Source organism: Phoenix dactylifera, chromosome 3 (assembly GCF_051530095.1).
Source record: "Phoenix dactylifera cultivar Ajwa chromosome 3, Ajwa_hap1_PhDact_Kaust_v1.1, whole genome shotgun sequence".
Classification (NCBI taxonomy): domain Eukaryota; kingdom Viridiplantae; phylum Streptophyta; class Magnoliopsida; order Arecales; family Arecaceae; genus Phoenix; species Phoenix dactylifera.
In genome coordinates this window covers 49,696,897-49,724,750 of record NC_143192.1, presented here as the reverse complement: position 1 = coordinate 49,724,750, position 27,854 = coordinate 49,696,897, and the positions used below count along the sequence as shown (strand labels likewise).

At 39.8% G+C, this 27,854-nt stretch overlaps 2 protein-coding genes across 2 annotated transcripts; one reads left to right on the top strand and one right to left on the bottom strand.

Annotated features, from left to right (window-relative positions):
• The first annotated feature begins 5,246 nt into the window (after window positions 1–5,246).
• LOC103711792 (uncharacterized) lies at window positions 5,247–11,730 on the top strand. Its single transcript, XM_008798071.6, has 9 exons — window positions 5,247–5,944; window positions 6,182–6,333; window positions 7,322–7,417; window positions 7,511–7,573; window positions 10,128–10,196; window positions 10,308–10,410; window positions 10,503–10,574; window positions 11,102–11,190; window positions 11,321–11,730. The coding sequence occupies exons 1-9, from the start codon at window positions 5,578–5,580 to the stop codon at window positions 11,471–11,473; spliced, it is 1,164 nt and encodes a 387-aa protein (XP_008796293.1). The 5' UTR covers window positions 5,247–5,577; the 3' UTR covers window positions 11,474–11,730.
• A 2,484-nt stretch (window positions 11,731–14,214) lies between these two features.
• LOC103711817 (uncharacterized) lies at window positions 14,215–15,048 on the bottom strand. The gene has a single exon (XM_008798102.4). The coding sequence runs from the start codon at window positions 14,936–14,938 to the stop codon at window positions 14,354–14,356; it is 585 nt and encodes a 194-aa protein (XP_008796324.3). The 5' UTR covers window positions 14,939–15,048; the 3' UTR covers window positions 14,215–14,353.
• Window positions 15,049–27,854: the final 12,806 nt, after the last annotated feature.

Genomic DNA, 27,854 nt, shown 5'->3' with positions numbered 1-27,854 from the left:
CTTTCCCTCCATTTGGCAAAGAACATAATTGAGTAAATTGAGTAATTATATATCCACATAATTAGCGAACTAGTTATATCCTTCGATACAAAAAACCAGCCAACTTGCATGTGTTCACATGATTTTTCCTTGTATGTGTTAGACCAATGTTTATATCCCTTCTTAATTGTCAATTTTTCCTAGGGAGGACTTCATCTCTATTACTTAATTGCTCGGTAAGAACAAAGACTTAATTTTCATCGAAGTGGAATGTGTAGCTCAATAGACGTTGACATTTGTATTGTGCAATTGGTGGGCGCGTGTAAAAGTGACCATCTGCCAAACAAAAATTTCAAAGTCCACAATGCTTCACAACCTTTTCTAGTGAATATATTGCAGACTTAAACTGCACCCTAGAGTTTGGATTACCTCCAGAGTTTCTTCGTATGAACCATGCTATGATAACCCAGAAAAATCACTCCGGTGTCTTGCACCGGTCGATTTGCTTTATTAAATGATACGCTTCGTAATGTAAAAATTCAAAAAGAGTAATAAGAATATGCCACACCAATTGAGTGGTTTTTGAGTGATATATTTTTGAGATACTTACCATTTTCTGCTGTATAAGAACTAGAGACCAAACCGGCTTCACACTTCTAGTTCTATAGAAAATTATATCATACACCACAAGCACCACATGGTGATGCACCATATCAATCACAGGCATGTGTTCCTACGGGCTAATCACCGAGATTAGTGCTTGATGAATGAAACATGTAGGAATGAGCGCCATGGTGCATGTTGTATGGGATATAATTTCTCTCAGTTATGCAAAGCACGGGCTTGGATCCTCTCCACTACATAGGAAACCCTCTTAGTCCTCACGGATCCCACCTACAACATATGTTTTACGTTGTTCAACCACCTGCACTAATTTGTGAGACCCAGTAGCATGCACGATAGCCAAGTGTGAAGGGGTGGACTCTCTAGATCGAGCGTCAACCACACTGGATTAATTAATACGAGCTCCTGTAATCTCATTGTGCCATTAATTCCAGCAATGTCATGAATGAAAGGGATGAGAAACTAATTCGATGTTTCCCGGTTTATTTGGTATGATAAAAAGTCCTTCTAGGATCTCAGGTCTCAAGCGGAATGAATACGGTCTTAATTATGGGTAGATGCCGGCCTAAGACAGCGTGACACACACGTCCGCCCACAGTCTTAAACAGTAGGTTATACTCTTTTAAACTCCTTGGTCTACGTGTTGTCCCATGGGCCACAGCTAACTACAAGAAAAAGAAAAACAAAGAAGAACAAAATAGAGGAGGAAGCGGTCTTCGTCAACTTTACGCATGGTATCAGACTTCCGTGTCTTTATTTCGTCACAGTTACAATCTTATTCAACAAACGTATCCTCCTCTGTATGGTCATCACTCCAAGGATGGCCATGACTTGTGTGTGGTCTGCTAGAATTTGTGACCATCGCCTTCATGATGTAGCTGCAGAGCCCCGGGCTGGCCCATAAATAGAAAATAAGGAGACTGGCGAGAGAGAGATTCTGAATAGCTCAATCGCTTCAGTGATAAATAAAGACTTTTGTTGCATATCTCTTGCTTAATATCCTTTTCCAATGGAAGGTAGTGACTGTGACGTAATGTACAGGTAGGAGAGAATAAGGGAGATCGGATCTTGTCAACTGTCCCTTTTTTTTTGCTACTTTTTTGCGTGGAGTGATTCTCGTCAAATACATGCGCGAGCATTTCCACGTACCATAGTTTGATGGGAACCGGATTCTCAACCTGCACCGAATTCGTTTGCCATATGGTCTAATGTTGCATTTCCATGCGTTGAACTCCTAGCATGGAGACTTGCAAGTGATATGCACGCGGCACATTGAAAAGCTGGAACTTCTTAGGTTCGGCATAGTTCGGTGTTAGAAGGCAGAGTTCGGGGTTTAGTTTCAATATTTACATATATGTTGTTCATTGGAGGTCAATTAAAAAGTTTGATAAACTTTCACATTGATCGGTTTACCTATGCTCTCATGCTCCTCTCAAAAAAGTGATGTTGCTGAGTTATTCTTTTTTTTTTTTTTGCTAAAGCGGGTATTTCATACATTACAAGTATGGATCGATACACCCAATGAAATCAGCAAATAATAAGTCACAAAGTACTTAGGGCAACTCTCCCTCTTCCGCCCTCAGGATATGTTCTGAGTAGTTAGCCACATATGCTGCCACCCAGTCCGTCGCTCTGTTGGCCTCTTGGTACATATGTTTAACCTGAAAAGCCACTCCATCTCTAACCATCGCCCAAATATCTTGAAGCAACGAGTGTACGCCTCCACCACCGCACAAGCCCTCTTGAACCCAGCTGATCACAATGGCCCTTGCTAAGTTACTCTCTCATGATAGTATTTATCCATAAAATGGCCAAAAACATTTATCCACTTGGAAGGTGGATAACTTGGTTTTCTATTGGCCTGTAAAATGGTTATATTTTTTGTTCCTGTAAATATTCGTTTTAAGTTGATACACTAAGAGGCGATACATTATGAATGTACAAATTATATTTAGAAGCATGAAAGGTATTATGGGAAAGATAGATAGATCTTAGCAACTTATCAGAAAGAGCATGGATAACATATTTCGGAACCACTTTCGTGCCTGCCCCCAAGCTCGGCGCCCCAAATAAAAAAAAAAAAGGGCCTTGGCGTATATCTAATACATCCATAATATTAACTGCACCATCTTTTACTTTTGGACCTCAATGTCTCCCATGCATTTACATTTCGACAGTGGCTGGAATAACGCGCGTTGCCCCCTATTTGTACGAAAAGAAACACTCGCTTTATACTGAGGAGGTAACTAATATATATTATACTGTAGAAGCAAGAGAATGCTGGATTTCCTAGCTGGCAAGAATAAAAGCTTTAAATTGTTAGTTACAAATGCTATCTAAGAAATAAAAACTTGCTTTCGCCCACATCGGGATGCATGCCATTTTCATTGGCATATCCAAGCTGAATAAGTACGTATCTTGTAGCATCAATAATGGAATCCACGACTGATCAGAGTCCTTTTCTTTCTTGGTCGGCTAGTGGACTTACCTTATTCTTGGGATATATGGAATCTTAACAAGCCGCACATTTCATGTATACTAAATATTATTTTTTTGAAGACCAATTTTCCTTGATCCATATATGATCATATTTTGCTTACGTACGTAGAAATTTTCTTTCCATGATATACATGTATATATACGTAAAAATATAAATATACATAAGGATGAAGTTTACCCCTCTCGAGAGGAGATGATATCTGTCCATCTGATCAAGTTAAAAGTCAATACAGGCTATACAAATTAATGTTTTACACCATTGATCATTGTACCACTAAAAATGACATGTTTTAGTAATTTCTATCTCACGTGTCAAATGGGTGCAAAAATAAAGGATTAAAATGATATAAGGCCATATATTGCTATAATTTAAGTATTATAATTTATTGATTTTCATCAAGTATATATTTTAATATGTCTAGAGCATGATTTACAAAATTAAATTTTCAATCTAAATGCTCCATTATATTTTAGTATACTAGCATAATAGAAACCATCCATTTTTATATCCTAATGAATATATGACATTTAGTTTTGAGGCATTTTTAGTGGTACAAAATATATCAATGATGTAAATCTTTGATTTAAATACTCTATATATATATATATATATATATATATATATATATATATATATATATATATATATATATGTGTATATATGTATGCATGTATGTGTGCTTGTATGTATATATATATATATGCACATATCTAGGTGTGTGTGCTTGTGTGTGTAAAACCCTATACCAAAAATATTGTGACTTATGAACATGAACAACATCATATTAGGCTCCACAGCTTCTATGACCATGCGAGATATATATCTACAAACTTATGATTTAATCAACATCTTGTTTTATGTATGTATGTGTGTGTGTGTGTATGCAAATATCTATGTGCGATGTATGTATAAAACCCTCTACCAAAAATATTGTGACTTTTGAACGTCAACAACATGCTATTGGCATCCAAAGCTTCTATGTCCATGTGAGATGTCTTCATAACTAACGATTTAATGAATTTCTCATCATTATGGTGTCCACCTATGGACCATGGCAAATTAATCCATCCTTACCACCGCTTGGAAAAGCCATCTATTAAGAATTGCATGATCGTCCGTCATCCTACCAACAATATGGTTTCTGAAATCTGGATCTGATTGGAATTACTGGTGAAATTTCTTCAAGGCTTGTCCTCTATGGAACCTCTGCTTCAGGGCTTTCAATGGGCCCGGGTGGTCGGAGAAAGCCCATGATGTTAAACCATTACGAATGCTGGTTGACTTCAAAAGCCCGTGCTGGGCCACTCGTATGGCGGCCGCTCGACCAACCTAAGTCCAAAGCCACGTATAATCGCTGGGCTGGGGCTTGAACCAGAGCCTAGAACTTATCTAGAAAATATTCGGATCTTGCATGGATTTCGATTTAAATCGAACTCGCTCATAGCCCCATTTATTAGATTATTATTGCATGTAGCGATGTACAAGTCCCTTGATAAGTCAAATCAAAGCAATAACCTAGTTTCTAGAATGGGCAAAGCCTTGACAGAGCAGCACTTGTATGGAATGGGATGAAATTTTTATTCTCCACCAATAATACTAATTTTTAAAGTTAAAGCCATACTTAGGCACCATTTAGAAAAGGGCTGGGGGAAGCCCATTTATCTAATCAAGCTCTCATGATTACACTTATCCGGATAAAATTTCTACTTAGGAACCTATATACTAGTTGAAGCCTTGTATAACTTGATTTAAACCCTCCCTTATCCCCTCACACACAACACAAAGAAAAAAAAAAAAAAAAACACTATGCATTGGAGCCCGGTAAAATTAAGGACCAGGCATCAAGTTCCCCTTACGACAAAAGGAGACAAGGATTGCCGCCAACCCCACGGATGGGTTGACCTGTTAACAGTGGCCACGTCCGGACTTAAACAGTGTACATAAATTCTCGGCATAGACTTCCCCGTTCTAATGGGTTAAGCCGTGAAGGGCACGGATCTGGCCTGGCTCCCAGCGTGGCTTATCTGCGAGTGCCTGATTCTCCTGCTATCTCTATCCTACGTGGCAAATACCCATTGGGCCCAGGGAATTCCTGTGGGCGGAAGCCTCATCCTAAGGTCGAAGATTATGGGGACCTAAAGGCAAACCGATTTATCTTAATTGATAGAACAATGGGCCAATTCCAATTAGTTAATAGGGATTTTTCCACCCTCAACCAAGCCACGCCCACAGAAACGGCTCATGGTGTGCCCAGTGTTCTCAGAGTGGGTCCCATCACCCGGGTCGCAGGATAAAGCGCGGGAGAAACGAACGGAGGTGGAAGCTGGTCGATGTGGAGACGCCTCTCCTGCGTCCAAGCTCGCGTTAAACAGCAAAGCCGCAAAGGCCCTTCGTTGATGGTGGCGGCGCTGGCGACGCTTTCATTATATATGATATAAAAAATCTCCACTCCCTAGTGCGCGTTCTCTCTCTCCATGGAGCTTCGTTGCGGTTCTCCTCGAGGTCTCTCCCTCGTCTCCTCCTCTTCCGCCGCATCCTCGTCGTCTCCTTCCCCTTCTTCTTGTTCGTGTTCTTCTTCTCCGAGCGGCGGCCTACGCTTCTGGCCGCGGAAGGGGATCGGTCGGACGAGGATTAAGGCTTCAGCGGAGGGGAGCGACGGGGAGCACCGCCGGAGGGGGTTCGCTTCCGGTGGCCCCACGATGGAGGTCTCCGCCTCGGGCTCGCATTCCTCCTCCTCCAGAACGACGACGACGGTCATCGATCGGAGCTTCGGCGGCGGGGATACCGAGTTCCCGGTTTGGGACAAGCTCGGAGCCGTCGTAAGACTCAGCTTCGGAATTGGTGAGTCTTGTATCATCCTTCTTCTTACTAACTCTGGAAACCCTCAACCTCGCGATTTTGTTTCTGAAAATATGTTAAACTAATTTCTGGAGTTTTTAAGTTTAATTGTTTCTGTCAGTACAAAAAATATTATGCTTGTAATGAGGGAGTAATTTCTTCTAGTTCGAATGAAATGGCATTTTAATTCAAAAAAGGGGGGAAAGTTCTGATTTTTTTCCACAAAAAAAAATATATCAGGGATATATGCGGCTATGGCGCTGGCGGGGAAGTTTATATGTTCGATTACAGGAGTAGACTGTACGGGAGGTTTCCATCCGTCGCTAAATGCTATTGTGGAGGGATTGGGATATGCAGCTCCTCCAATCATGGCTCTGCTCTTCATCTTAGACGTATGCTCCCATTTTGAGAATACCCTCTCATCATATGTTACTCTGTTTTATTTGTTCTTATTTAGAATTGGTAATTCAAGTTTCAAATCAGAATTGGCATTCCAACTATGTTACCTGCCATGCATGAGTTAGCTTTAAATACTAATGCTTGCCGAATGAAAATTCGTAAAACTGTAGCTGTGCAGTTGGGCCCGGACTTGGATGGTGATATACACTAATTCTCTTTATAGAGTTTTCCACACAAAGTTATGCTACCTAATTTAGAAAGTCTTCCAATATGCATCTGGACTTCGATGGCTTAGTTTGAAATTCTATTCTCATATGTTTGAGAATCTGTTACTGTTTTAAGACAGTAGCTTAATTGTCTCTAACAATGTTACTTGCAGCACTCGAATAGTCTTAAACAGGAATGCAATAGTTTAATTGTGTCTCTAAGAGTGTTACTTATAACACTTGAATAAGTCTTAAATGGGAATGCAGTAGTTTAACTGTGTCTCTAAGCATGTTACTTATAGAATTACAATAGTATTAAATAGGCATCCTTGCGGAACGTGAATTAATAAACCTGTAGCCATAATAACTGTCAAGGCTTTCTTTTATATCTTGATTAATCTTTCGTATTGATTAGCATGGTCAAAGGAGACTGGGCCCAAGGTTGAATTAAGGCTTTCTACTTAGTTCCGCCTCTGTTCTGTAATCGCTTCTCCTTTGGACAGCAACCTTCTACAGTTTTAAGATGGGACAATCAACAGTTCAAACTAATAATAAAGCTGAGTAGATAGGATATTTCTATAAAAAAAGAACCCCATGGGTTCATATTCTTAAAATAGCAATAATTATCTACATGTCCTCAGTAATGCATATTCATTGCTTGCGTTCTTAAGGCCTAATCAGGAATCTATGTTTTATTTGGTTGAAAATTAAGATGCTAAAATACAAAAGACAAAAAAATTCATAATTATGATGTTAACTGACAAGCTTTACACAGGATGAGGTTGTCAAGCATTCACCTCAGGCTCGTGCCATTAGAGATGTGGAGGATGAGGAGCTCCGGAGCTTCTTCTATGGCATGTCACTGTGGCAGGTATTTACTAACATTTATTTTGTCCATGTATATTCTTCTGATATCGTATCCTGTGATGACTAACATCATCTGGTACTTTTGGGCTTTTTGCAGTTCATACTCATTGTTACTGCAAGCTCAGTGGGTGAGGAGCTTTTCTATCGTGTTGCTGTTCAGGTAAGGCCTCATGAGAAATAATGTGCTCTATTTAAAACTACATTCTTCTTTCTATCAACAAAATACTAAATTCATTTTGTTTTTTCACTATCTCATCCCATGAAAAAATATCATAATTATCATTACTATATTGATATTTCTGAGTGAGTGAAACTATTTAGTCATGAAACATGTAGTTTGCAAATGATCATACATGCCTCTGGAGGATATCATTCCTTCTTGCACCATAAACTTGTGTGGTTTCACTACAGACCATTTTAAGAAGATATTTAGCAGGACCACACTACAGATGACATCTCCAAATGTTGAAAAGGAATAAACATGCGTAATATATCTGTCCTTATTTGGAATATACACAATTTGACCATCCTCTGCACAAAGTAATGTTTTGATATTATTGTGAAACAAGTTAATACATTTCGTTTGTTAATAAAATACAGTCATTTTGTTTGTTAATAAATGAACTAGAGCGGATTTTTTATAGCATGATTCAAAATTGTGTCTGGTGAATGGTGTTGGACTTCTGGAAATCCAAATTATAATAGGATAGTTGTTTTGTGGTGAATAGTCTAAAAATGAAACCAAAAAAACAATTCAAACAGTTTTAACAAAACTCCATCTGGTCCCTGCACTGGTTTCAATTGCTTTTTAATTGAAATGTTTCAGTTTCAGGTAAAATAAGTTAAATACAAATTTAATGAGAATAGTATTTCTAAAAAAGAAAAACTAATCAGAAGAAAAAAACCTGAAATCGAAACTTTAGCACATGGGGAAAATGCTTTTATCGAGATAAATTCAAGAGATATAAATCTTAAAATGTAGCTGTTCCACTGTAGTCATGGAATCCATATTTGTTTGCATAGGCCTGGCATTATGGCAAGATTGATCTTATACTTGGTAGTCATGGAAATGTAATGGTGTCAAGCCAATTGATTGTAACTTCTTTTCAAAATACTTGTCCCTTTCTTATCAGTTGATATTACATTGTTGAAAATGCGTTAGTCATAGCTAAATTATACTGTTTTCTAAGTAATTATTTATGAACCAATCTGGTATTATTCTACATTTCGTATGATTTGATTTACATGCACAAGCTAATTTTAAACAACCTAAAATACACCACTTATGACTCATTAACGAATCCTCGAACTTGAACTCTTCCTAGAAATTTATAGATTTAAACAAGATGTAGAAACCAGTGAAACACTAATCAGCAGGATCGCTAGCTTGCCAGCCTTAATAAGGCAAAATAGAATAAGAGAGAGCTAATAGTCCCTTAAAGTACTGGAAAAGTTGGAAGAGAATGACAGTGGATAAAGTATAACAAATTCATTGCATGAGTTACATGTGAAATGCTGAATCTTAGATGGCACACAAGGAAGCCTAAGTGGGGGATTTATAGTATAATCTGAACAGGGTTTGCTGTCAATGGGCAAAACTTTATGTAAGTTCCATACGGCATCAATTGATGATGTGGGTTACAGGAAGAGGAGCCTAGGTCGATTCATCCTTTCCCTTTCTTTCTTTGTTTCGATAAATGAAGCCAAGACCCCCATTACAATCTTAAATTGCTGATGCCTGGGCATCAGCCACGGCAAGCTGGAACAGAGCATTAGGGAAGGAACTCGTCCACGCCCAGTACGCATATTGTTCATGGCTCCATAGCTCACAGCCCAATTGGCTGCTTTGTTCCCTTCATGATAGACATGGACATGGAGATGTGGAGGTGTGCTACCATAGTAGCATATGGGGGACAAATGGCTGCAGGAAATGGTGGACGCATCTTACCACTACTCCTGTAATTGTTGATTGAGCTGCTCCATCTAATGGGAAATGGAGTTCTTATCAACAAAAAGGATAGGAAAGACATTACTGAAGAGAGCATAATTGTGATCAGTGAATCTGCTAAAGATGAAGAATGATGCAAGGACTAAAGATGTTTCAAACCAGGAGAGGAGTAAATACTGACAGCATAGGCATTATTAGATAGGATACAAGCAATAAGCTATGATGAATTATGCTAAATCCAAATTCATCCCCATCTTTATTCTCAAAATAATTATAAGGTTTCTATATATAATAACAATGAGATGTCCTAACATGAGACAAACTAATCTAATTCAGTAGGCAGATTTTTAGCTCATTCGCAGCATGTGTAATGACCAAACCAGGAAGCCTCAAGTCATGGTTATTAAAATTAACTTTTTAATGAGTGTGTCTGTGCCTTAAGTAAATAAATATATACTGAGTCACAGAAAGGAAGCAGACATGGATGGAAGATGAGACTTTTTGGAGACAATGTCCATGCTGCTTAATGCTGTTTTACAAGAATTCAACCATTTCCTAGTCCAAGCTAAAACACCCATAGTGTAAAGTCAGACACATATTATCTCTTTAATCGATCACCCCATCAAGTGAGTTCAACTCATGATAAATCTTATTCCCATCTGGCTGCAAAATATCCAATCCTAAAGGCCACCCTTTTCCTTTTGTCTCTTCAGTTTTCATCTTCTTATAATCTTTTTTTTCTTATCTAATTCATGCCATGCTACAGGGGGCATTGGCTGATACGTTCTTAAAGAGCACTGAACTCATGAAAGATGCACGTGGAATTGCATCTCTGGTAAGCACCTAGTTTTGTTGGCAATATCTGTATAGTGTTACATATCGTTATTTCAGATGCCACTTCTAAACTAGATGCTTTGTAAAATTCTAATGTCCCAAATCATTGTAGACTGGCATGCTGCCTCTCTTTGTCCCATTCGCTCAAGCATTTGCAGCTGTTGTCACAGCCGCCCTCACGGGATCACTCTACTATGTTGCGACTGCTCCAAAAGGTATGTTTGCCTTCACTTTTTCCTTTTTATGCAACCACAGCTACTGTCTCATCCCCTATATTTTAAATCATATATTTTGTATATTGCTGCAGACCCTACATATGTCATTGCACCAGTATTACAGTCTCGTTCTGGCCGTGAAGACCTTAAGAAGCTTTTTGCAGGTCAGTGAACTAGATGCCCAGTTGTGGTACGTAGAAATATGCATCATAAATCACCTATGTTTGGACTAGTTGGAATAAATTGAAAAAAAACTGATGGAAAAAGATATCCCATGAGCAATAGGTGGTTGTGTTTGCAGTGCAATTCGTGTATCAATTCTTAATGTATTTGGTATGTAATTAGCCAAAATATAAGCTAAAATTGTCAGGTGGGGAGCAAGTTAGTTTTTTGCCGTCTACGGTGGCCTCTGAACAAAGATTTGCTGGCTATGGATCCGTACAGCATTCTTGGATTTCACTAAAAAGAAACTCTACATTCGAACAGACGTCCATTTTCATTTATAAAAAACTAGATTATTTCTTATATACTTTTTCCAGTGGGCAGCTTAGTTGGCAACAGCTGCACCTTACGCATGGCTTCACCTTAGCCTGCTTAACTCTGTTACTTCAGTACTATTTAGTGCAATTCCGCATGAACTCAAAACAGACGAAACTAAATCTCTGTGGCCTACATAATTTTTGCTATGCAGCTTGGTACGAAAAGAGACAAATGAAGAAGATATATTCTCCCCTTTTGGAAGGATTACTGGCTCTCTACCTTGGTTTTGAATGGATTCAGGTATGCTAGCATCTCATCAAAGTCTCATTTTTTTTTTCTTATCAAAAAATTGGAAGTGTCTCATTTTCAGCAACCACTGCAACAATATGAAAAAATAAATAAATTTATACTTATCTTGGGATATTTGTAGACGGATAATATCCTTGCTCCTATGATCACACATGGGATATACTCGGCTGTGGTGCTGGGGCATGGACTTTGTAAAATTCATGACAACAAGCGTAGGCTGCGCCAAAGAATCCAGCAAGTGAGGGTGGAAGCCAAGAATTTAAATAAATCATGAAGCTGGCTGATGATAATCATTAACGTTTGCAAGAAAGAAGGGATGCTTTGGCTTGAACCAGGACAGAGTCCGGGGCTAGAAGTTTATGGCGGAACTGCTGCGCATTATGTAACAAGGAGTCGATACCAATGAAAGCAGTTGTATACCGTAAAAATGAAAACACGTAGGCAATGTCTTTTGCGGATAGGTACTGTATCAAATATAAAAGGGATGCTCAGAGTCTCAAATTACGAAGGTGGCGAAGGCCATTTTCTTTCCTTCCCTCTCAGTTACTGATGCTAAATTCTCCATTTAGGAGTGCTTCCTAGTTGGCAACTTCATCTGCTTCCCACTAGTTTCTACCTTATTTATGTCACATTGTCTGCTAACCATCTCTGCATGATCGCTTCAATCCTCAGGATTGGTTATCGAGAGATTCTTGCTTGGTCTCAAAGGCTGAGTCCATCGGGGGAATCACCCTTCTTGCCCTTCCCACTGTTGAAGTAGCACAAGGATAGGGTCACCATGGAGGCCTTCGAGGCTCAAATCCATAGGAAACTGGTGCAAAATCCTTGTTTCTATGTGCCTCTCATCGAAGGGATGGCACGGTGCATCGGAAAAGAGACTGGTGGAGTATTCCTGGTAACCCCTGCTTGCAGCAACGCCACTACCAACAACTTATGTATTGGCCTCGCCCACAATCTTCGCTCTCCCAGGATCTCCTTCACGAAAGCGGCCGCCATTGGAATTGGATTGGACTGGGGTGTGGGGAGATAGATGAAAAGAGGAGAGAAGGAGCAGGGGAACGAGCGAGGGCTTAGCGGAAAGGGAGAATGGAACAAGAGGAAAGACAGGAATCCTGGAGCAAGCTTTGGTTCCCCAGAAATGGAAGGCAACGAATAAACACGTGGCTTCAGCGTGCAGCTGATGCTAAAGTTTTCGGATTTGTTTCCACTGGTGTAGTCCAGGTTCAAAACGCGCAAGCGTCGATTAAATATGGAGATCAGATGCTCTCCATTTGGACGCACAAGGTTGAAGCGCTTTCTGATCCGCTGGTACTGAGGTGGCGCTGGGATGACGTACTCACACGTGGATGAGGAACCCAGTAGGGAAAACCTACGGATCGGAAAGGGTACGCGAAAACTTGCGGCCTGCATCGAACATTCTCTGGTAGATGGGGGCAGTGGGGGCTGCTACGCGAGTGAGGTTTTCTCTTCCCTCATCCTATCTTTCACCAAAAAAAAAAAAAAAGCTTTCGAGTTTTGGGAAGAAGGTTGTCGGACAATTTTTGGCAAATCTCATTTTAAATCTTATACCAATAAACTATTTAAAAGCATATTTATTTCTTAATTTTCAATTTCAATGCATGGTAACCCTAATCTAATGACTTCATTAGAGAAACTCTATTTAGATTTCACTTAGAAGACATGCAAACATGTAAATGTAATGAACGGATTCTAATATTCTGGGCTTTGAGAATATTGAAAAGAGGTGCAAGGCATTTCGTATTAGTAGATAATAAAGAATTCAATTTAGCGAGAAAGAAAGAATCTAAAAATTTTAGAATATCTAGTCTCTAAAAGCCTTTACGGGAGGAGGAATAAGAAATACCATAAAGACAAAGATAAGATTTGTGCGTAGGAAAAAAGTTAATTATGAATTATTTATTTTTAGTTATTTTCAAATTAAAATTTTAATCAAATTATTTTATATTCAATACTTTTATAAGTCACTGTGCATGCATTATTGTTAGTATTATGTGAAGGTCTACACATAGAATTATGTCAATCAAAATTTTGAGCCAGTAATTAATCAAAATCAAGCCAGATTGAAGCTATAGTTGGCTTGCGTGCATGCACTTTTTCCTGAACTCATTGAGACTACGTTGTAGCTATGGGTGGTTGCCAGTGCTTTCATCTATTTTCCTTGTAATAACGTGATTGCTGGGGCTTTAAGTTCTTTCATGTTTATTTCTTTTAAGAGATTGGTTTTTAACTGTGACTATTCACTGGTGTAGATTCCCTGCTTTATGGTGACTTTGTTGGTTTCATTTGGCTGGCTTGAAAATCGGACCTCCAAAATCTCCTTAAGCTTTCATTCTTTTTATTATAAAAATGAAACAAAATAAAAATCTATTGGTAAGCATTATAATTTAGAGTAATAGTCTGGATGACATAATGCAGCAATATCTAATAATGCTTCAGTACTTTTCTGGACAAATTTTAAAGCCATAAGGAGTATAGAAAGTAGTAAACCTGTTTTTTTTTTATTATTATTATAAGAAAAACGATGGCATGGCGAGACTTTGAGCAGAGAAATGCAACAAGTCACTTGGCTCTCCTTAGCAGGGCGTATAAGCTCGAACGACATGAAAACTGACAGATCGTAATTGTATCCTTCAAGGATTCATCTACCTTCGCACCCATCCACTGTTGGAACATCCACTAATCGCTTTGAGAGCTGTGCAGGCGGATGAATGACGGAGTTCGAAGTGCTTCGAGCTCTGTGTGGTGGGTGATCCAACGGCAGATGGAAGCGAAGGAAGGTGAATCTCTCTTTCGCGCAAAGGATACAACTACGATCAGAAAATGTGCGTACGAATAAATGTCACATAAAAAGCGACATATCATCCTCCTCCATTTTCTTTATATCCATGGCTTCTACGTCCAGAACAACAGCTACGTCTTCATTCAATTCCTTACTCATGCGAGTGCACCTCCATATATGACATCGTTAGATGATAGAAACTAATATTTGGCTCAATCATTTCACAGGAACAGATTTAATATCTTACACCACTCGATGACTCCACTTTGGAGGAATTACATGAGCATATATAAATCAACACATGCATAAATCACAAATATTACAGCATGCCTTTCCATTCAACCTCCAAATTAATCACCATCCAAGTCGAAGCTCTAAATCCAGCTCCTCATCAACGGCATCTCCATCTTTTCCACCATCTTTGTTAACACCGCTGTCAAGCGTTGGTGGACAAGGCGAGATCAGTCCAGTCCCGGGATATGGAGTGATAAATAGGAGAGTGGAGGGTGAATCGCTAGTCGGTGCAAAGATTGTGCCAGTGTCCCGGATAGGGTAGAGAAGGCAGTAGCGGCCGCTGGCGACGAATTCTGGTACTGGTGGCGGGAAGGTAATGGGAGGAGATGGAGTTGTAGGAGGGGATGGGTCGGATCCTTGAGGGGACTGCCGGAGCCTAGCTCGATCGCGTCGGTGAACGTTCATGTGACCACCCAAGGCTTGGGCCGACCGGAACTCACGACGGCAGAACGTGCATGTATACGAGCGCGGCGGCCATGTCGTGCCCGTGGCACCGCTTGTTTCCCCCGCAAATGCCCGGACCTCCCAAGAATCATCAGCTTCGCCCAGTCGGAGACCTGGCCAATTCCTAGGATTAAACTGTTGCTGCTGCTGGGCTAGCTTTTGGAGCTGGTTCAGGGACAGAAGGCTAAGTTCAGCTGCCATGGTACTAGTAAAACTATACTTTCGGATTAGGAAGAGAGTATGGGATTAGTTTGGTAGGGGTTGGTGGTTTATATACCAAGGGAGGGTGGTTTTGGTGCAATAGGGGGGGGAGAGAGAGAGAGAGCATGGAGTGTATCACCAGTGTTGGGAGCTAGTTAGCTGTTGGACTTTAGTAAAGGGAAAGAGAGCTGTTGATTCATCAAAAACAATATAGGATTACAAGCTAGCACACGGAGGTGGAATATCTCCCCCAAGAAGAGTACAAGTCCATGCATTGCCTTGAACGCCCGCTCTCTTTTTAATTTGTTTACTACTCCATCCTCTCGATCACAGGGTAGCAAGCAGGAAACCCGCCAGAGATGGGAGATGTGAGGACCCGTGCAGACATATGTTTAGTCCCACATCGATTAGTCGTTGGATAAATCTTGGATACTTATACAGGGTTAAGGAACCCAAATAATACCTTATGGCTAGCCATTTTAGATGAGGTCCTGAGTTGTTATAAATGGTATCAGAGCGGACCCGACCCATAACCTACGTGGACTGGGAAACATTGCTACACGGATTTATTGGGGCTGATCGTGGTGTTTGTGATTAGATTTGAACCCTTAGCCTGATGAGGACGCCAGAGCTTGAAACAGAGGAGTATGTGAGGACCCGTGCAGGCGTGTGTTTAGTCCCATATCGATTATTCGCTGAGTATATCTTGAATACTTATACAGGATCAACGAACCCAAATAATATCTTCTGGCTAGCTATTTTGGATGAGGTCCTGAGTTGTTATCGGAGAAGAGGCTTATAGAGAGAATATACTTGGTTCTCTCGACTCTATGCCGGTTCATGGTGCGTGCTGAATGCCATCCCAAAGCATGGCAGCTGTTCGATGGACAATGGCCGGGTGGGACCAGAATTGTAGATCCATGTCAGTGTGAAATGGCATTTTATGGTGCAACGAATAGTCAGTAAAGCAACTTATCCTTCTTATCCTTTTGGATTATATATTTCCATTTATTCTTCATGGACAATGCGTTCTGGGAAGACAACAAACATATGGGAAGAATTAGGAAGCCAACAATATTGGAATGCCTGATAATAAATTAACAGTGCAACATACAAGGGCTGGAGACTAGGATGGAAACAAGCATTCATGGGAACAGCCAAGATTCCAGATCTTCTTCGGGAGCTTAAAAGGTCGGTCAACAATGGAAACCTAAATATATTAAGAAAGCAGCATTGAGTTAGATTGCCAAGGAGGATTTCAGCAATATTCTGAGACAATATACGATCCAAGTGTAGTGGCCGAAATATAACAAGGTTGTGCTTGGTATCAAAAGTTTTTCCAGCATGTTGGTTTGAGAGTGAACGTACTGCTTGGTTAATGTGAAAAGTACCACAGAAAAAGGTGAACATCTCATTGTATATCACGACAATTTCAATGCCATAAGAGAGTCGATCTCCATCTTCGTGGACATAGACTGTCATGAGCAAGACCCCCGCCATTATCTAATTCTTGGTCATTTCCATTGAATTCCACCCTTAAGCTTTCTTCCCTGTTCACATACGTCCCCATTGAAGTCTTCCTAATCCATTATAAAATGTTAAAACTAGAACTCGGTCATGGCTACTACATGATAGACTTGTACTATCCATAATTGTAATACCCATCTTTTACTATTGTCATTTTATGGCTTTTGGCAATTGTTCTTGGGCTAGCCAACAATGCTTCGAAAAGTTGCTTCACCATAGCTTGCTTCGCCTTCCCTGTACCAAAACTAACCTAATCTCTCTTTCTTGGGACCTCCTTAACTTTGGTTCCATAGTCAGAAGCTCTTGCCTCCAACAAACAAGAAAAGTAATTTGCCTTGGTGGAACAACTCCTATCCTAGTTCCGAGTCTATAATCATCCATACGAATATAAAAAAATCCTACTGTTATTAGAAGTGTGTTTAATTTGGTCAGCTTATAATTATATTCAAGGGGTGGGGGACCCAATCGATCCTTTCATTAACTTAGACTAGTTAAATGACTAGATTAGTTTTTTTTGTCCCGTGATTGGTGAACCTACTAGGATGTGCTAATTTATGTTGGTTGATTCGTCGATCATGTCGGAAGGATATTCTTGGCCCTTAGTATAGATGACTCTTGTTCTCATGACAAGTACTAATTGTGCTATAAGACAATGAAACGAGACAAAGGTACTGCAAGAAACGCTTATCAAACACGGCAACGTTCGGAAGGTTTGATTATGTTAGTCTTAATTTTAGGGATTTTCTTACATGCCCACCAAACTACATTGGTGTTTGGGTGCTATATTATATTATTTACTACTTGTTGCAATGCAACTTTTCTGATGCAACCCAAAGTGCATATTGATGACACAAATTAGAGCGCATTATGAATTCTACAGCAGCTTGATGTTGAATTCTAATGACCTTTTGTCATTGCATGTCCAATTCAGTGAGTTCATATGGACATGACTTTAAAATAAATAGAACACCTGTCTTGAAAGATTAGTTGATGGATACCATCATGATCATTCTATATTTCTCCAATAATTCATCTATATAACTTGCATACATAATGTTCATCAAAAAGAATGACATATTTTAATTTTTAGCAATAAAACCTTGAAAAAAGCAAGGGAACCGCTCCAATAATTCTATATTTTATCATCGCTCTAATAGACCTGCTCCATGTCCATGGATCCAAAATGCAGGCCTTGAATCCATCAAGGCTGGCTATGGGTCTCTTATTGCTGAGTCCAAATCAACCAATTGGACCTTCAACAAGAATTTGATCACAGTCAGGCCTATGCTTAAACATAGACCCTACGTCTAGCCCAGCCTGGAAATGGATGAGGTGTCCAGTCTATATCTAAACCTGCAGCCCCACATCCAAATCAGACAGGATCCAGGTCAAGCTAGATTTAGTTGTTATGTGAGCTAACTCGACCAATTTATAGATTCTGTAACAGAGTAATAATGATATTTTAATCCTAGATGTTAAAACTTTTGGCTTCTTATGGGTCTTGTGCATGCAGCTATTGGTCTCCACTGTCTTGGGTCTTGGTTGTTAGAACTGTTACTTGACAAGAACTAGCATGTTCATAAGGCTCAAGAGCAGCTCTTTTTGTGACATACTTATCCCCCATACTTTCTCATCCTCTCAGCAACATCATATAAAAAAACATGCACTCTGGGGCATAAACCATTTCTAAACAAGTATGAGGCCAGCAGCTCCAAGACTAGCTTGGCTACTTAAAACACTACTTGGAAGTGATATAGAACCCTTACGAGCTTTGTTACCAACAAAGAGCATGGACCTGGGTCGCACCAATGTGGCCCATGCAGCTAGGCCGAATCTCTTTGTAGGCTGCAAAGTACTGAAATCTACTTGAACTGGCACAGCCCAAAGCCCACATGGGCGGCACCAAGAATCTTTGAGATGAGATCTAAATGCCGCAGCAATAAAACCATCAATAAATTATAAAAACTCCACTAAAATTATGAATAAATTACACTTACATCCAATAGTTAAAAAAAAACCTATGCTTACTCCCATGAAGTTTATTATTATCTAACATTTTTAACTCATAATTGAACAGAACATCAGTCAAAACCGTTAGACCCAAATATAATATCAGAAAAAATTTCAAAAATATCCAAAATAACCTTAAATGACATAACAATCATTTTAAGATAAAAAAAAAAAATATGTGCATCCTCTTCCCCACCTAAAGGCAATTTCGATTTTCCACATGAGGTAAACGGTTTTACCAATACGGTTAATTTAACCAGGTGTAAGAGTAAGTTTTAAAAACTATTAGATGCAAATACAATAAACATAAATTTTAAAGGGTTGTTGTAATTTACTCTAAAAACATAGTGCTGCTAATCCCAGCTAACTATGCATGTGCTGGTTCTAGTTGTCACATGGGCCAGGCAAAGATGAGTCCGCATCCATTGGGCCCATGTGACCCGCTTGACGTTGGCACGCGGGCCACGGCCTGCACGCTGCATGAGCCGAGGGCCTGCACAGGCGCTCGTGCGAATGAACGGCGCCGGCGCACGCGTCAACGACATGGGGCACATGGCCCGGTGCACGACACTAGGCATGGAGGATGGTTAGAATTCACAATTGCCATGCACTGTCCCGTTCAACCACATTAGAAAGTTTGCACAAATGAAATTTTACCTCCCATCCATCACAAATTCCCCCTCTCCTCATCCATGCTAATCTTCCTTTACTCCTTAACTTCCATGGGTTGATTGCTAATGAATGTTAAATGGCGAAATGTTATCTACAAAGTAAGGCAAATCCAAACTTCTAAGTTGAATGGGGCACCGAGATTCAATAAAATAAGGCTATTTAAATGCTTGAGGGTTGCCCCATGAACTGAATGCAATTATTGCATTCTTGATCTAATGCATCCTCAATACGTCCTGCCACCATCTTGCATGGCCCTCGCCGGAGAGTTGCAGCAGTAAATTATAACTCGAACCATCAAACTTCCGGATATGCAAGTTTGCAGGGCAGTAGGAGTGCTTTTTATGATGCCATTAGATTTGAATTTTTTAAAACCAGCTAGATTATGAATGGGTCGAGTTTTAGTTTGTACCTAACAAGTCACCCCAGACTGCATGAGCCTTTAAAATCTAGTCAGAGTTCCCTAAGATAGTGATAGTAGCACATGGTTCATTGTTAAGATGGGAAATGCCAAAGATAAGTGTGGAATATACAACATATTCAGGATCCCCCCCCCCCCGTTTTTTAGGTTTTTAATTTCACTTTAATTTGTCTACCTCTCTCACACTTTTTTTTTTTTTGATGCTCAACTCTATATTCTCTCTTCTTGACCTTATTTTATTCCTTTTCTATATATGATTGATGAGTGAAACACTAATTGATTTAGCAGGTTGGATAAGGGCTTATATAAAATAAATAGATTACACATGTATTTATCATTTCAAACTTAATTACAAATAAGCCAGTTTTTGTGCTCCAACTAGAGTTCACTCCAAACTGAACTTGACCAGACGGTTGCCACCTCTAGAGAATTAAAGTCCTTACAAGTGCACATTCTCTCCCTATATATAGAAAGAGATAAGTATCATCACCTTTATTATCATAAGAAAAATTGTTGGCCTTCAACTCCTTTTGTACCAAACATTCGCTGTGCGACTCCCACAGCGTGCATCTTAGACGGAGTCCGGTGGTAAGTACTAAGGCCCAGGAATATCTCCACATAAAATTTTGGATGTCCAAACAAATTCTACCTGAATCAATGCAACTACGGGTGCAAAACATTCTTAGGCGAAAATATGAGCCTGGGCCAGACTATGCCTGAATCTAGCGATTAGGACTCCACCTGAGGGTTGCGTTGTTCCTCTAGAAGGTGGTCTGGGACCGTTTTCCCACGAGAGCTATTCTTGGGGGATGAGGACTAAGGATCCCATTGGAGTGTGGGGTTTGTAGTATGGACAAGACGGTGGACAATGCCTTGTTTTAGTGCACATGGGCTAGGGTGACTAAGTGTCTGGCAGGAGTCCTGCAGGAGGTGTGAAACCATAGGGACCAGTTCTTACAGGCCATGCGTCGGGGCTCGGAGTCCCCGGTACTTCATCAGGAGGCAGTTCGAGCAATTTGTACATCCTACCAGATCTAATTGGCCAGAAATGCTCGAACCTTTGGCGAACGGCGTATGTCGCCGAGACTTGTGGTGGAGAGTACCCGCGTGCAGGCGGCAAAGCTGTATCACACCATTCCTGTTGAAGGGACCTTAACAACTCAGGACATCTGAGGTTCCTACTTTGCTTCGGTAGCATCCCGTATGGTGTTTTTCATTTGGGAGCCCTCACCCCCGAGTTTCCTCAAGGTCAACTTTGATGGGTCAGTCTTGAAAGGTGGCACGAGGGGCAGTGTGGGTTTTGTTATTCGAGACTTGTCTGCCAGGGTTATGGCTGCTGGGGGCAGTCAGCTATTTGACACTTCGGTTCTGAGTGCGGAGCTGAGGGCTGCTTAGGCGGGTCTTCGCCATCCCGGTGCGTGTTACAGGCCAGGTCCATCATCTTGGAGGGTAACTCAGCCACCATTATCAATTGAATCCGGTGGGGTCCAAGGGGTAACGGCTGTGACCACCCATTGCTCCAGGACATTTGGGCTATGGTGAGGGATGGAGGGGCCTTCCAGGTGAAGCATGTATACCGCGAAGCCAATGGGGCTGCGGATTGGGTGGCTGCTTATGTAGCTTGTCACTTCGGCAGTACTCTATGGGCTAGAGATGGGAAGTTGCTCCTGACACTCTGAGATATTCTATTTTTTAACTTTATTGGGTGTATTCGTACTTGTCAAGTATGATTCATCCGTCCTAGCAACAAAAAAAAAAAAAAAAAAAAAAATCTAGGGGTGCCAATTAGCCGAGTCGGGCCGGAATTATTTTGGATGTCCAAAGAAACCCTACCTGAATCGATGCAAGTATGCAACAGGCCCCACACGCTTGTTCCATCACGTGGGAGCGAGGGCCGGCCCCGGCAACACATAATGGAGCCGGTCTCCCCCTAGGAGTTTGTGCATTGTGAGTCGCACGTGCGCAAGAAATCGAATATTTCGACTGCCGAGGGACATCAGGGGCGCACGCGGAGGCATGCAACCCATAATATCATGACGCTGGTCCTCAAACTCGTAGCCGTCCATTTACTGCTAAAATAGAGCTGCAAACAGATCGGGTTGGGACCATTTATAATGTAGTTCTGATCCATCGATCCAAGCCAAGATGCAGTGCCCAAACTTAATCCATACCACGTTAATTAGTTGTGGCGAAAAGATGTTCATGATTTCTTTTCCCCCATAAGTAATATTTCAATGCAGAGTAGTTGCAGGCTTGCAGGCATACCATTTGATGGGGGAAAGGTATAATAAATGCCATGCAGATCGGGAACATTCACTTTTGCAGCTCCTGGTCCTCGGCAAATGCTTCATCTAAGCTTTTAGGTCTGTGTATAAAAAACTGGTCATGTAACCACCACAGCTACCAGCATTACTATCTTTTCCCGAGTAGCAAGATAGTTCTAACCACTCGAGGTCAATTGTAGCTATCATATGTTGATCAGAAAAGGTCTGTACATCTAAAGTCTTCATTATTGGACCTCTTTGGAGAGAGAGGGAGAGAGAGAGAGAGAGGCTAGCTATACAGCTTGTTAAACAAGGTGATAAAGCGAGGAAGCAATCACTATCAATCACAAGGGTGGGCTCGTAACCGATCCCAGCTTATTCTTTAGGTTGATTAAAGTTTCTACTCAATTGAATCCAAGTTGTCATAGGTGTCGTGCATGATTATCATTGTAGGGTCCCATGCATGTCATGATAAATAATCTCTTCTTGTGGAACAATAAGTGTAAGCTCACTTTAATTGCGTAATATATGGGTTTCCATCATGGCCGATGCAAACATGATCTAAAATATCATTAAAGACTTGGTTTGTCAGCTAAATTCTATAAATTTGATGTTGAAGTATGGCAACACGGTTAGGTGGAGCTGCCGCGCCCAGGGCAAGGTGGTTTATGTAGTCTTGCCGAGGAGAGTACCCTCAAGATTTTGTGTTTAGCTAATTAAGTTTGCTTTTATATGTATTCGAACAGCCGCATCCTACCTAATCTTTTTAGTGATCAACCTCTCAAAAGAAACATAGGCAACAACGTCCTCTCTTTCAAGGTTAGTCCAAAGCCCTCAGAAAGAGATATGTTACAGTACTTGACTCTTTACATGGCCTAGAATGTCATAGTCGTTGTTGTTTCTATGCGTACATGAATGTATCTATATTGGATTAGTACCCTAACTCTATACCATGGAGGAACAGACCTAATAAAAATCACTCTTAGGAGTTTTCTTTCCTCCCAAATAATTACTACTCGATTTAAACTATGCACCAGAATAATATTACGGACCACTTTCTAATTTATATTCAGTCTAGCTAACGATAGTAAAGTTACAAAGTTAATGTTTAATCCTATTTGGCCAAGAACATACATAGATTTGAGATTCCTTCGGTGGTTAGTATTTTTTAACTGAAAATCATTAGAAACAACACAAGGGGAATCGTATTGACTGTTGAATACAACATCTTATTGATATTATTTTTTTTTTTCCGATCCTGATCTGCTCCTTTTATCCATATCTGGTTTCATCCGAACAGATCAGTAACCCCCAAAATGGTCGTTTTGGTAGGATCCTTAATATATTCTAAATGTATATATGATCAGAAGTTTTATATGATTACCTTCTGTTTTGTTAAGCATCAACTGCATTTAAATTAGAGGAAGACTAATATATATATATATATATATATATATATATATATATAAACCAAATGCATATCAAAGGTCAGACAACAAACAACAAAAAAGAGTTGTAAATAGTCATCTTTCATTTTCCTAATACATTTTATCCAGATGGCATAATTGATTTCTTTACAGATGCTTAAATATTCTGCTATTTGACCTAACATGCGGTTTCAAAACATAAGCTTCTATGTTAATGAATATAAAAAATGTTTGTATAGCAGTCACCTAGTTCTAATATATTAAACTCTTTCAGATAAAGAGCTAAAGCTAACAAAAGTAACATATGTACAGGTTAGCGAGCCATTATCTGTAGGTTGTTTTCTCTGAAACCCTTAAGAAAGTTCTCATCATTGAATGATTGAATGGAAGAATCTTCCCCAGGTTTAGGCATTCAATTGTCGAATACACTGCATGATAAACAAAGAAAAGACATTAATTATAAAAGAAAGCAGCTCTTATTTAAATTCTCAATCAACACTACTGTCAAGCGCCTATTTAACAATCTTGTTTGGATAACTCAAGTGCTTTCCTAATTTTTTAACTGCAAGGAATCTAAGAATAATTATGTCCATTGGCTCATAGGAGTACATCGAAAAAGTTGAATAAATTAAATAAGATAGGTGCTACCATTTTTGATGGACCTGTATTAATCCTCTGATTTCCAAGTGGATGTGATTTTTTAACTCTTAATTCGATGCCTACCATGTTTGGTCTTGTTATGTGGATGTTCGTTCGGCCTTTGGAATGAAAAGGTGAAGAGGAAGAAGGGAGAAAAAGTAATTAGCCAATCGAAATGAGTGTAGAAATTAACATGGTGGAGAAGAACTCGAGTTAGGAAGTGGAGGACAATCTAATGGCACTATTCAAATTTAATCGGCAGATTAATAGTGGTTAACACATCATGCCATTGACTGATTGGGACATTGATCATAGAGATACCTGGCAACATATTTTAATCACATTCTTAAAGCAAAAGGAGACAAATGGGTGCAAGTCACCCTCCATGGCACTTCTCCTGAGAGCCCAAGATGTGATGCATATTAATTTGAAACCGGTCAAAAGCAGTGAAAATAATGATGTACGCTTAAGATCTCGAGCCACCATAGCTCATCTATCTCCAAGGAATCATACGAGATCTTTAATTCGTACTTCCCTCAAGAAGTTAACAGTATCATCGACATCTAAGAACAAACAAAGCAATACATCGATCCTTTGTTGCACTAGCACGTTAAATACCCCCTCAGGTAAAAACTAAGTCAGACGTATATTAGCTGTTGTTGATTACAGGGAGATAAGCTTTGGCAATATAAATCCCTCATCGAGACAAGCATATTACTCCACTCCTTATGATTAATATCCTCATTATATAGCTAACCTTGACACAGTTGTCTAATCTAAGATTTTTTTCTTTACAAAAAGCAAAAAAAAAAAAAAAAAAAAGAACTCCATTCAATGAGTGCCAACTATGTACGTATACTATGCTCTCGTCTCCTTAATCTATATCAATTAATCCTTTCATATGTCTTTGTTAGCAGTTGTACGAGGCAACTAATTTACTTTTACATAAACCCAGCTCTCCATCATTTCTTCTTTTTATCTTTTACCCCTGCACGTCTTATGCTTTTCGAGAAGAGATTAATTATATAGCACAACCTGGTGTTTATACACAGGAACTTGGCCGAGTTCATCGGAGTGGAGGACAAGAAGCCTGGGGGCGGTACTTCTACCGCGAAGAAGCGTATCGTACGACCCCATGCCAGGGCCTGCCACGTGCTGAGGGGTACGTAAGCTGGTGACGTGGGCGATGTTGATTGGGTGATGGCAAGGTAGACAGATTGGATTCGGGGGACTGCAGCGACCCCCGGTGTGTCAGAGGGCGAGCGGGCCGAGCCCTAAAACCCCGGGGGTCTCAGTCTCTTCGCTTCTCTCTCTCTTCTTTTTTGTAGGCTTAGGGTTAGGGTTTGGACGGGCGGGCAGAACGGGCGGGGTCCGCGAGCGGGAAGGGGTGGTGTCTCCGGCTGCCCGGGGAATGCGGGCAGGGTGCGGAGGGATTCCCGAGGAAAGCGACAGCCGGCCCATGGCCGACAGCCACGCGGTGGCTCTGGGGGAGGTTATTGTTTGACCTGGGAGACCGCACGTGATCCGCGGGTCGCCTCGCCGGCTAACCCGGGAGGAGTGGCGCCGGCGGCTCGGCTCGAGTCGAGCTGGGATTAGGCCTCTTGCCGTGATCCGTCTTCTTTGGCGTTTACTTTGTGGGAGCTGGCGATGGCGGCAGAGCTCCCAAGGCGAGATTTGGGGGAAGCTGATCTTGATTTGCGATTTTACATGCGGTCAAAATTTCTCTGGACGGCCCACCGCGTTTGAAGTTTCAATCGTGTTTTCGTGAACGTTTTCGCTGCAATGCGTGGAGAGGGAGGAAAGGAGGTTTGAAAGATACATATGATGGCTTAGGCGGCAGTTTAACGAGTCCAAGGATGCAATTTCATTGAATCAGTTCGGAGCCGTGTTCTAAATCCCCTACTGCAGTGTATTTATAGTTAATGAATATTGTTTAATTGTAATCAGCATTGTATAAAGCTAATAACAATCACTACTTAGCAAGCCCATTTCCTAAATAAAATAAATTTTAAGTTCAAATTATAATCGAGCAATGTTCAAGAATATTTTCCATTTGGATCTGTTAGTTTTTATTGAGCGCTAATTCGCAATCGGAGTAAAAATCAAAATAGATTGGAATGAGAATCGTAATGATCATATTTCCGACCATATTTGGTTTGTGTCTGGAATCGAAATTAGATTTGAATACGAGAAAAGAGTTAGGATTGGATTTGGAGGATTGGAGCATTTCCGTTCCTTCCTGAAATTGGAATGAGATGGAACTCCCCTCCAATTAAATAACTGGTGTAACAACCTACGATCTCATCTAAAAAGGCTAACTAAAAGGTATTATTTGGATTTCTTTGCTCTATATAAGAACTCAATATCTACCCAATGCATAGCCGATATGGGACTAAACATATATACTCGTACGGATCCTCACATACTCCTCTCATTTAAGCGCTAGCATCCTCACTAAGCTAAGGATTTAAAACTATTCAAATCTAATCACAAGTACCATGATCGGTTCATGATCAGCCCGAATGAGCCTGTGCTATAGTCTCCTAGTCCACATAGGCCATTAGCCTATTTTGCTCTGATACCATTTGTAACAACTTAAGATTTTATCCAAAAAAACTAGTCGAAAGGTATTATTTGGGCTCTTTGGCTCTGTATAAGTATACAAGATCTACTTAATGTATAGCCGATATGGGACTAAACGTACGCTTGTACAGATCATCACAACTGAAATAGGAGTCACTTATTTCCAATTCAAAGTCCAACTCTCTCCAACTAAATATGCCCTAAATTTGTTAGGGTATAAAAATTTAGGGAGGACTTTGGAGAAATTTCTGCATGAGAAAGAGACATTGGTTGGACGCCCTTTCCATATAGGCATAGAAAATGATCTCAACATTTTTTACCAAAGTTTGCATGTGCGATCTATACGAGATTGCAATATAGACTAGAATCAAAAACTTGACACATATTGAACCATTAAATTGGTTTGGTACAAACTTGTTTGCATATCAATCATCGCCATATGTGAATGGCAGATTGAATGTATATTGCTTGGTCGTAAAAGTCCATGCATAGTGGCTTAGTCATCTTGGCGTGTAACGTTCAATTAAGGCTATATCTAATTGTCAAAAGTAGCGTAATGAGCACTAACATGCTTTGCTTCTAGTTTGATATGACATGTAAAGAGAAAGTTTGTTGTTGGTTATGAGCTTCCTCTTAATTATAGTTATTCTGCATGTATCATGAAGCAGTTGAGCCTATCCTTATTTTTTTTAAAGGAGAAAACTAGGCCGGCCGATGTCATTGATAAATGAACCGAACCTAAGTTGTAGGTTAAATTATAATGCTAAAACTTCACCAATTTAACCCTAGGGGCTGCAAGTAGGGCAAAAAGTACTTTCGAGAGATATGATGGTATTTGGTTAAAAAATAAGAAATACTTTTTGATTCCTAAAATGCTAAAAAATATTTGTTTAGAAGAAGCTCCATTTTGGAGCTTTTTCTCAAAATCTCTACTTGGCAGATGTTGGAACGTTGTTTCTGGCTTAAAAAAAAAAATCTTAGTGACCAAAATGCTAATGAACAATACACTATTACATTACATTATATTATATTATATTATTAATATTTTGATGAAAATAAAATATAGAAATTGTAAATTAACAATACACTAAATATTATAATATAATTCTATTATATTATAGATATATTGTATCATAAAAAATATGTTATAACACAATACTACTATACTATGTAATATATGATAATACATTATTACATATTAAAATATTATAAGGTAATAATAGATACATTGTATTATATTGCATTATATTATGATAGTATTATATTACATTATATTATTATTTCTTATATTATATTACACTAATATATTATATAATAATAATATTATACTATAATAATATTTTAATATATAATAGTATATTAGTATATTATATTAT

What these genes read in the sequence shown, in the direction of transcription:
- LOC103711792 (XM_008798071.6), top strand. Translation starts at nt 5,578, where the DNA reads ATGGAGCTTCGTTGCGGTTCTCCTCGAGGTCTCTCCCTCGTCTCCTCC. An exon ending in TGTTGCGACTGCTCCAAAAG is followed by an intron (nt 10,411 to 10,502) that starts GTATGTTTGCCT and finishes ATATTGCTGCAG; the next exon opens with ACCCTACATATGTCATTGCA. An exon ending in CCTTAAGAAGCTTTTTGCAG is followed by an intron (nt 10,575 to 11,101) that starts GTCAGTGAACTA and finishes TTTGCTATGCAG; the next exon opens with CTTGGTACGAAAAGAGACAA.
- LOC103711817 (XM_008798102.4), bottom strand. Translation starts at nt 14,938, where the DNA reads ATGGCAGCTGAACTTAGCCTTCTGTCCCTGAACCAGCTCCAAAAGCTA.